At 61.4% G+C, this 10,614-nt stretch overlaps 1 protein-coding gene across 2 annotated transcripts in view; it reads left to right on the top strand.

Annotated features, from left to right (window-relative positions):
- Positions 1 to 1,150: 1,150 nt before the first annotated feature.
- The window catches only part of CRMP1 (collapsin response mediator protein 1), a 52,542-nt gene continuing 43,078 nt past the window's right edge, over positions 1,151 to 10,614 (top strand). The window contains exon 1 of one of the 2 annotated variants that reach the window (XM_080650595.1): positions 1,151 to 1,648. In XM_080650595.1, the coding sequence (XP_080506721.1) occupies positions 1,268 to 1,648 (381 nt within the window). In that variant the 5' untranslated portion in view covers positions 1,151 to 1,267. Of the gene's footprint in view, positions 1,649 to 5,327; positions 5,602 to 10,614 lie in introns of those variants that run through there. The other variant, XM_080650596.1, reaches the window with a different exon arrangement.

Here is a 10,614-nt window from a genome sequence, read left to right as displayed (position 1 = left end):
CGCACGCCCAGGCTGCATGCTCCTGGCTCAGCTAGGATAGGCTGTTTGGGGCTCCTGAGAGGTGACCCCCAGAATGGAGACTATTTGTCTGGGTGACTGACAGGATTCTGTGTGTGTGTGTGTGTGTGTGTGTGTGTGTGTGTGTATGGGGTGTGTGTGATCTAACTCTTTCTCCATTTCTGGAGTGTTTCTACTTAAGCTCTCGACTTCCCTTATATCTGTTGTGGATTTGCGTGTGGGGGTGTCCTGTTGGGGTTTATGTGGGTGGAGTCACCCTGTGAGTTTGCCTTTGGCATGAGGGTGTGAAAATCTCTTTGCTGCGTGGGTGTTGCTGGCATGAGCATCATCTACGCGTGTGAGTCACTGGTTCTCATGCAAGAGCGTATTTTTCTCTGTCTGAGCGAACGACTGGGCTTGCTGTTCGTCCTCCCTGGAACATTATGTGCGTGTGTCCCTCCTTAGAATGTCTTCGCCCGGAGGGCAGGCCTCGGTTTACGTTGTGCTTGGCGCTGCCCCCAGCACCAAAACGTGCCAGGCGCCAGGGTCATTCGGTGTGACAGTGTTGAGTAAATGTATGCGGTGTCTCTCCAAATGTGCAATCCATCTTGGCGTGATACTGTGCACGCAGGGGGTTGGGTGACTGAGAATTTCTGGTCTGTGTGTAATAGGCTTGGAATATGTGTGAGCATGCATGTGTGTACAGAATTGTCTATGATGTGCGTGACGGAGCCTGTGTGTGTCTGGGGAGCCTGTGAGTAATCGACTCGTGTGTGCCAACATGTCTGTGCATCTTTCACGTGTCTGTATGGCCTTAATTGTCTGATGTGCTAGTACCAACCTGTGTGTGGCTCGTGTGTGTGTGTGTGTGTGTGTGTGTGTGATGCACGGGACTCCACCCTCGCTCTCCCGGCGCCCGTGCTCAGCCTGCGGGTGGGGAGCGGGTGCAGGAGGGTACTGCGGTTCGGCCGCCCCTCGGCGCTGCGGCTCTGGTACGTCATTGTCCCTCCCCGCCCTCGCAGCGTCCCCGCCGCGTCCCCGCCTCCCGGTCCTTTGTAGCCAGCTACCGCTCCGCAGCCGGCCGCCCGGAGGCCCCGCCCCCATCCCGGCCCCGCCCCCGCCCCGCCGCGCCGCGCCGCGCGACCCGCCCCGCCCCGCCTCGGGCCGCAGACGCGCCTGGGCCGCCGCGGGCCCGCACCCGACGCGGAGCGCGGCGCACAGCGGTGGTTAGGACCGCGGCGGGCGGGCAGGCGGGCGGCCGGGGACCGGCATGGCGGACCGGCGGCGCGCGTGGAACACGGAGGACGACCTGCCCGTGTACCTGGCGCGGCCGGGCAGCGCGGCGCAGACCCCGCGCCAGAAGTACGGCGGCATGTTCGCCGCGGTGGAGGGCGCCTATGAGAACAAGACCATCGACTTCGACGCGTACAGCGTGGGCCGCCGCGGCTCGGCGCGCACGCCGCGCGGTGCTGGCCAGCTGGACGCCGTCGGCCTGCCGGGCCCCGGCGGCAGCGAGGACACGGCCAGCGACGTGAGCGAGCCCTCGGGCTCGGCCATCAGCTCTCCCGGCGAGCGCGACGAGCGGCCGCCGGCGCTGTGCATCCGCTGCCCTGCGCCCCGCGACCTGCCCCTCGGCCGGGACAATGGCCAGGTACCCTCGGGGCTCGCGTGGGCCGGACGGAGGGGGTGGGGCCTCCGGGGCCGCTGGGAGGGGGGTCGCCCGAGGGCAGTGCGGAGGCCTGAGTCCTGGGGCCGCCGCCTGCAGGTTTGGGAGAGCTATGGAAGGCCCCTCCCCCACCCATCCGATGGGAGGTTCCGAGAGGTTGCGCGCTGGGTCGGGATGGCCAGCATCGTCCGTGAGAGCCAGCTCCCACCCTCTTCTGCAGAAGGAGAGCGCGGGGTTCTGAGAGGGGAAGTAAGTTAGCTAGGCGGCCACATGGGCCCTTTGGGGTGCATCTAACCCAGGGGTCCGCATTCTCCGCTTCAGGAACAGGGCAGCTCCGTCCCGCATTCGTCCACGCATGTATTCGCTCACTCCTTAGGAATTTCAGAGCACCCGCCGTGTGCCGGCTCTGGGACAGGGTCAGTGGTCACACAGCCGGAAGCGGAGAGAAGCCTCGCCCCGGGGGCTTTCCGCGGGAAGGGTTTGGTTAAAGATTTAGATAGAAGGGGAAACCTCTTACCCCCAAGCGCAGGCATTCCCAGGGGCTGCTCCTGAGCCCCACAGCACGACCTGGGGTGCTGCCTTCGGTGCGCTGCAGGGCAAGCTGGAGTCAGACTGGGGATCTGATAGTCGCTAGCTTCCTGGACTCTGAGCCCCCTCTCCCAAAGTGGGGGAGCACCGTGGAGAAAGAACACCAGGCCTTGGCCCCAGGGCTCACCTCCCTTGAACTGGAGGTCGCCAGGGAACCGGGGGAGATGGCTGGGTAAGGGCACAGCTTTGGGATATGTGGGTCAGGGCCGGTGTCTGGGAAATGCAAGTTGGAGCACCGGAGGGCCGGAGGGCCGTGAGGGGCTTAGCCCCAGAAGATGTCCGAGCATCGCTCAGCACCCCAGCCCCACCCCAGGCCAGATTGGGAAACAGACTCCTTGTGAGGAGGAAGTAAGTAGTGAGCATTCAATAAGGGCTGGTTGTTAGTTTTATCATCATCATCATCATCATCATTTTAATTCGCTTTCCCTTAAATGCTATGAGAGGCATAAAGTGAGCCAGCAGGAGTCAGAGCTTGACCAGGAAAGAAATCTGGGTGGGCTTCCTGGACGAGTAGGGTAGGCAGGCCTTTGGCTGCTACAGCGCAGTAGTGAGTCTCCTGCCCCCATCCCTGCCTGCGACGTTGTTCCCATAACTCGGGAACTCTCCATGGTTCTGAAGCCGGCGCCCCGTGAAGGGAAGGTGTACATTGAGGGGTTGTGAATGAGGTGGGGGGCCAGGAAAGGTGATATTGAGAGCGTCCCGTCTCCTTTTTTCACTTCTTTTCCTCTCCCTGCCCACATCGCTTCTCTGGTGGCCAACCTCACTTAGGATCCAGGCTTCCGCCCCCAGAAAGGAGGCTTTAGGGCCACGGACTGAGAAGCCAGGGTCAATACTGGGGAAACCCTAGTTTCCAACTGTGGCCTTCGCTCTCTTGCGCCTCAGCTTCTCCATATGGGAAGTGCGGGTGACATTCTCCTACAGGCCCCCTCCAAGCGCCGTGGCGTGTCGGGGTGGGGGGGCAGGGCGCTTTGTGCTGGGCGGGGAGCTGTCAGGAAGCGCATCCCTGGTGGGGCTGCAGTCAGTTTTACCTATGGCAGCATGGCCCCTCCGGCTCCGCCTGGGCCGGATCGCAGCCTGTCTCTCCCCACCCCCCTACACACTCCCTTCCTCTCTCCCCTTTCTCCACGGCTTCTCCGGGACAGGGGGCAGGACAAAAGGCGGCGCCTCCAGCCAGCTGAGGGCTCTGGAGGTCCTGGAGGTTCCAGACTATGGAGTCTATGGGGCCTACCCGTCTCCCTGGGGGCAACCTTTGACTTTCTGCGGATCCAGCGGCCACGGAGCTCCGTTCGGGTGGGCCTCCTCGCTCCTGCGCTTTGCAGAGGGTGCCAGCCCTCCCCCCACCCATGAAGCTTTTCCCTGGGGCGGGAGGAGGGGCTTCTGCAGCGCAGGCGCAGCATTTTTCCAGGCCCGAGGCTGAGCTACTGCGGGGCTTTGTACCGGGGAAGTCTGCTCGGGAGCAGCTGTCTGTTTGGCCCATCTCTGGCCGGCGCCCCTCCCCCAATACACACGTGGTCTTGTCCCCAGCCTTGGTGCTTCCCTGCCCAGGCTGAGCCCTGGGGACGCCCTGGTGCGTGGGTCCAAGGATTTAACTAAGCGGAGAGAGAATGGAGGTGTCAGGGGGAGGGGGAGTGTCCTCGCAGTGTCCCGTCATGGACAAGGTACCCACCCAGCTCAGAGCAGAGGCCGACTGGATGAGTGAATAAGCTCTGGCCAAGCTGTGCAGGAACCTGGCTCCCAGGTACTGCTCTGCTGCAGCTCCTGTGCATCGCACCTGAGATCCTTGACCTCCGTAAACCTCAGCTCCCCACCTGCAACATGGGAAAGTTGTGGCCTCGTGTTCCTGGAATATGGAGCTACTTAATCCTTTGCAAAGCTACAGCCCACCTCCATTCGAAGGCCCAGGGACCTCTGGCCTCCCGTCCTGGACTGGAGGGGTAACGGTGAGGGCTGCAGCCCCAGCCTGCGTGTGGGTGCTTCAGCACGCCTCTGGGTGGAAACCGGAAAGTAAAGAAGATGGGTCATTTCACAGCACCCGTGGGCTGGGGTTTTATAGGCAGAGTGAGGGGCAGAGAAGGTCAGCATTTATTCTGTCCAGTGTTGTGGGGGCCTGCTGGGGCTGTCCCCTTCGTATCTGTTATTCCTCCCTTGTCATGAAGTCTGTCAAGCTATGCCCTGGCCTCCTGTCTCTCTCCTTGGAGCAATTCTGAGTCCTGGGGCTAATGTCCCCTCTCCACTGGGAGTCAGGAGGTCCTGTTTCTCCTCCTGCCTCCCGTCTGTTCAAGAGGCTGGGGGGACCTTAGTGCAATGGTCTGGCCCTGGAGACAGTCACTGTCCAGTAGGTGAGACTGTGGTGGAGCCTGATGGCCTGGCATTGACGAATCAGCTGGTGCAGGGGTGGAGCAGGCCAGCCATTAATTAGGACCCTGTTTCGTGGGTCCCTGCTACCCCCTCTCCAAAGGCAGGCTGGTTCAGTGACGGGTGGGGAGGGTGGTGGGAAAGAGCTTTACTGAGAAGCCTTGGGGATGAATCTGGGAGAATGGGTATGCTTTTGTCTCCGGCAGGCTATTCAGGGAGAGGGTACAGCTTGAAGAAAGGCTTCGAGTTGGAGATGGGAAAGTGCTTGGTCTATTCAGGGAATGGCTTGTGGACAAACGGGATCTGGGGAAGAGAGGCAGGAGGGGGCCGCATCTGAGCCCGGTTCTGGGGGGCTTTGAAAGCTCCAGCAGCTTGGGCGGGTCCTGGGCACCGGTGCGCACGCCCTCCCCCAAGCGGCTAGGTAGGGGGAGGGGGCCGTTGCGCGTTGCGTCGGCGCTGCGCACCAGCTCTGCCTGCGCATCGCAAGGCCGTCTCCAGCTTTGAAAAGAACCCTGCACACCAAGCCCTTCCCCATCGCGAGAGCGAGGCCGCCTGTGCGCACCGGGCGGGGGTCTGCCAGCCTGCGCGATTTGGGGGGCGGGGGCGGAGTTGGGAGATCGGAAGGGAAGCGCTTCCTGGTTCCAGTCCGAGGGGCGAATAGGGCTCGGCTCCGCGCCGGGAGGAGCTGTCTGCCGGGCCCTCCTCCCGCCCGCGTCCTCCCTCCTCCTCCCGCCCCCTCGCGGCGCCGGGCGGTGCTGGCAGCCGGAGCGGCGGTGCGCAGGCCGGGAGCCGGGCAGCGGGCGCGTCAGCAGTCGCGGGCGCCGAGCCTCCCTCCTCTCTGCATCCCTCCCGGGCTTTGTCACCACGCCCGTGGGGAGTGGGACCGAGAGAGAGCCCGACAGTGCGAAAGACAGCCCCCAGGTCCACCAGCCGGGCCCAGGGCGCCATCGGGGGCCATGTCTTACCAGGGCAAGAAGAGCATCCCGCACATCACGGTAAGCCGCCCGCCTGCCGCGGCTCCTTGTGGTGTGGGGGTGGCCACCGAGGGGTCGGATCCGCCTGGGAAAGGAGGGGCGGCCCCGAGGGTTTCTGCGACACAGCGGTTGGGGCGGGGCGGGCCTCGCATTGCAGCCCCCTCCCCCCAGCCTCGGGGGACAATGGGTGGGGGAGCCCGGCACGGTGGGGCGGGGCTGGAGGCTTGGGTCCCAAGGCCTGCAGCCCCCTCCTCCCCAGGGGATGTGCCAGAGGCTGGCGTGGCCTGGGAGGAAGGATGCTGAGTTGAACAAAAGAGGGAGGGGCACAGGGTCCGAACCTCCTCGCTCTGCCCTGGGGCCGAGCCTCCCGCATCTCCGCCGGCACCGCCCAGCTCCTGCACCTCGCAGCCGAGTTCCTTCTAGCACAGAGGAAGGAAAAAGATCCACGGCCGCCCCGCTCCCCTCCCAGACGGTGGGGTGGAAGTCTGCACCTAGAGACCGCGCCATGATGGAGGGCCCCTCCCAGGCCTCCCCGCAGTTAAAACTCACGCCCTGGGCAGCACTGGGGGCTGTGGCCTGGAAGGGTTACCGCTGGGGCATGGGGATTAAAGTGGGGGCCGAGCGGTCCCTGCGTCCCTGGGTGTGGCCGGAAACAAAGCATCCACTTCTTCAAGCTTTGTCTCTGGGTGGGGAGCCGAGGGCTTCCCCTTCAGGAAACCTGGCCTCTGCCCCATGGCCTGCCTGGTATCCAAGTGGAAGCAGACCTGTCCTGAGGGACCGGGACCCTAGGGCCTGGGGTGGTGGGTGCGGGAGCAGCTGGGTGCTGGGACTTGGGACTCGGCGTGAGGAATGCTCCAGGGTGGTGCCTGCCTGAGGTTTGCGGAACAGAGACCCCGCATCCTCAGGGATCCAAAGTCCAGGCCCAGGGGTGATTCCAGGGCCCCTGCGGGGGGGCCACCTAGGGAGGAGGAGCAGCTGGCCTCCCCACTCGCCTGCCCGCCTGCCTGCCTGCCCAGCATATTGCAGACCTTGTTTTATTGAATCTTCCCAATGAGTCCTTGGAGGGGCGTTGTGCGCTGGCCGGGATGCAGGCGGAGGGAGGTTGGGAGGGACCTGGGCTCCCTGCTCACCCCAAACAGCCCTTGCATCCTACCCAGCTATGGGCTGCATCTTCCCCAGGAAACGCCCTCCCGGCCGGCTGCAGGTCTCGCTGGCAGAGCTGTGCTGAGTTCCCCGGGCAGAGGTGCAACTCCTGAGGGTGGGGACCCCCTTCCCATCCTGAATCCCTGCCCCTGGGACGGGAGGCACAGTGACCCAAGCCTTCACGGTGAAGGTGGCTAAGAACCCGTGGAAGGCCTGTGCTTGCTTCAGGCTGAGCCGAGTGGTAGGAAAACCGGGGGCATTTGTATGAGCAGGTCCCTTTCTTGGGACTGTCTAACCCTACCCTCCAGAGGAACTGAGGCAGGTGATGGGGAGGGGTGATGCAGTGACCGATAAGTTAGGAGCCCCCAGTCCCTTTGTGCCTGTGGCCCACGGCAGGTCTGTACCCCTCCCAGGACCCCAGTTTCCAAGAAGGAAGTTTAGCAGGACGGTCTTCGAGGCGGGCCTGGGGGAGTGGTGCCCTTGGGGGTGCACAGTGCTCAGACGACACACAGCAGTCACTCTGCCAGCCTTCCCGAGGCGTGACGCTCTGGAGTGGAGATGGCCTTGCTGAGCCTCCAGCTCTGATATCCAAAGTGGGTATCACACTTGAGCATCTAAGAGGACCCTGGCTGAGCGCTCAGTGCGTGTTAGCACCTAGTAGGGGCTTCGGAACTGCTGGCTGGTCCTGCTGCTTTAGTCCTTCTAGCGACCCCTGCGTAAGGGACTCTAAGGGCTTCCGTAGCCTGGGGCGAGGAGCTGCTGAGAATCACACCTGGTTCCGAGGAAGCCACCCTTGAGGAGGCATCTGTGCTTCATTTGGTCCTCAAGCCCATCCCAGCCAGAGAGACCCGTGGTTTAAAGGAGAAGCAGCGAACCCGAGAGGGTGGCCTTGGCCGGAGCGCCTTCCCGGGCCCCTCAGCTTCCCCAGGAGCAGGAGTGTGGCTCAGTGGGCAGGGCTTGTGGCTTCCCAGGGCTGCACCTTCCTGGTCAATAGCTCTTAGTTGGTAATTACCAGAAATTAAAGCACCTGGTCTGATGGGGCGGGCTGGGGGTTAGGGAACGTGGGAAGGAGCCAGCCTTGCCCTTACCTTCCCAGAGTTTAGCAGAGGCTGACATTTCAGCCTGAAATCACAACCGAGTGGAGGGGATGTTGTAAGGGGGAGTACGGGAGGCTGGAGGAGGCACGGCAGGGGAGGACCCCCCCACCCCCCACCCCCCGGGTGGCATGTTGGAAAGACTGCAGGAAAGCCAGCATCGTGGAAGCCCAGCCTCTGCTCGCCAGGGCAGTTTCTCACGCACTTAGAGCCAGTCCTGTAAGACGCTGTTGGCAGCCAGGGTGCGTGCGGCCTTGGAGGCCTGGAGGGGCTTCAAAAAGGACCAGCTACAGCCCTGAGGTGCATCCTCCAGTCAGTCCTGCTTGATGGTGGGTCACTCTGTGCCCCTGTCAGCCTCAGTTTTCTCCTCTGAACAATGGGGATAAGGTCCCAGCTTTGCCAAGGAATGCAGAGATAGGAGAGTGGACACTGGCACAGAAGGGGAGAAGGGCTGCCCCAGGCGGGGCGCAGTGTGGACACAGGCAGGGACACGGCCGGTTAGGACAGTGGTCGGCAAACTGCGGCTCGCGAGCCCCATGCGGCTTGGGAGCCGCGGTTTGCCGCTCGGTTGACTAATGCGTTTGCCGACCGCTGGGTTAGGAAACGTTCTGCTCCTGTTGATTAGGGTCGTGGCGTCTTTCCCCTCTTTTTTTTTCCCACCTCAGTCTTTTCCTGAGAAAATACAGTAGCTTGAGAGAGGGGCAGGGGAAGCAGAACCACTTAGCTTCGGCCCCCAAGGGTTGTTTAAAAGATTCACGAGGCTCCGTTTCATGTGTGGCTTTTTAAAAAATTAATGACCCAGCTGGGGATTAACTCGGCAGACGCTGTTTCTCGCACCGGGCGCCCAGTGCTGTGGCTGAGTGACTGGAAGGTCCCGGGCGTGGCTCTGGGCAAACAAAGGCACGTGGCCTCCTGGCCCTGCCGAGGCTCCTGGCTCTCACAGAGCCGCCCAAGGGGGCCGCCTGCCCCTCATCGGGGGAGACCAGCGTGTCCGCCATGGTGGCTAAGCATTGTTACTCAGAATAACACTTCTTGAGGCCCGTTCACCTCCGCTTTAGCCGCGCATTCCAGCAGGGATTCCGTGACCTCGCACTTGGTTTACAGAGCTGTCCTGTGGGGGACACAGCCCGGATGCGTCCTCCTTATGTTCCACAGAGTACGCTGAGGCCCAGCTTTGCCACTGAATGCAGAGATAGGAGAGTGGACACTGGCACAGAAGGGGAGAAGGGCGCAGTGTGGACACAGGCAGGGACACGGCCGGTTAGGACAGGGGTCGGCAAACTGCGGCTCGCGAGACAGAGACGTGGTGGCGTGTACGGGCTCTTGCCGTGCCCGGCGGAGGCATGAAGAGCTCAGAGTCAAGCGGGAGGGCCGACAGGCTGGTCGGCCGGCTCAGCAGTCACTATCTGATTTGAGACCTGTGTGTGTGTTACACTGCGCTTCAGAGTGTGTGTGTGCATGCGCATAGTTGCGTGTGTGCGTGTAGATGAGGGTAGATGCGATCTGTATGGTGTGCAAAAAATCAGGAACGATGAGCAGGGAAGAAAGATCAAGCGAGAGTCACACGGGGCGGAAGGCGTCGCTCTAACGTGCAGATGTGCAGAAAAACGTGTGAGGCCTGTGGCGCTGCTCCTGAGGGTGGCATTCAGCCTGTCTATACATGTTCCGTTTCTTTCCCTGCCCTTTTACACAAAGGATTTGAGATGCCCCGTCGCGGTTTGTTACGCAGAGTGAAATCGGATGGCGTGGGGGTGAGAGGTAAGGGGCCAGAGACAGAGATTAGGGAGCCGCGTACAGAAGCGAGGAGAATGCAGGAACCCCATCCCCAGGGGCCCCGCCACGTGCTGTGTACGGACACAGCCCTCCACGGGGGTGCTGCGACATGGTGATCAGCATTTAAAATTGACGTTGGCTCGCTCCAGCCAGGTGTACACAGTGTTCCCGTCACATCTCTTAGCTGGAGCCCCGAGCACGCACAAGCAGAACGGTGTGGAATGGAGTCTCACTTTTGTGGGAGTAAAAAGAGGGCTCTTGCTCAGGGCGGGGAACCTCAGAGGACTTGGCCCCTTGAGCACATAGAAAGCAGTGGGGGCAGCGGACAGCGCCTGGTGCTGAAGAGCAAGCAAGTGCAGTGAAGGCGCTTTTATTAAAGGCCCCTTGAGACAGACACAGGCCCATGTGGTAGGGCTGGTTGGTAATGATGGCTGACTTATTTGGTGGTGGTGTTTAATGATGCTACAAATTTTCACATCACAGTTACCCACCCCTCCCCCCCATCTCCAGGAGATACGTTCCGGGACCCCCAGTGGGTGTCAGAAAGCACAGATAGTACTGAGCCCTACGTAGACTGTTTTTTCCTGTAGATGTGCCGGGGGTCTTAGCCAGCATCTAGAAGGGTTCAGGAATTTGGAGAAGGGCTGCATGTAAATTATTAAAGAGTCCAGAGACGAAATATAATTTTGGAAGGCATTTTGGGGAGCCAGAGGAGCTTGGCTGGAGGAACCAAGTTCTCCTGTCTCTCTGGACCCCTTGCTTTTTATTAACACAAATTGTCCTAAAGCAAGATAGATACACATATCAAAGGCAAGGTTTCGTATACAGAATCCATTGTCAGATTGGGGGAACTGCCTACGGCTGTTCAGGTGTTCGGCCAGCAGGAGGCAATAACATGTAGATTGAAATGCCCTCCGCTGTCTGGCAGCAAGCAATCATTTATGCATCCTTTTCAGGTTTGGGGAAATGCCCTTAGCCATTTCCAACAGGCAATAATATGTATTTTTCAGTGCTTGCTGAAGGC

The sequence above is a fragment of the Plecotus auritus genome, assembly GCF_963455305.1.
Source record: "Plecotus auritus genome assembly, chromosome: 1".
In the NCBI taxonomy this organism is placed as follows: Eukaryota; Metazoa; Chordata; class Mammalia; order Chiroptera; family Vespertilionidae; genus Plecotus; species Plecotus auritus.
Note: the sequence above shows the minus strand (reverse complement) of the source record. Positions and strands in the feature narration are given on the sequence as shown.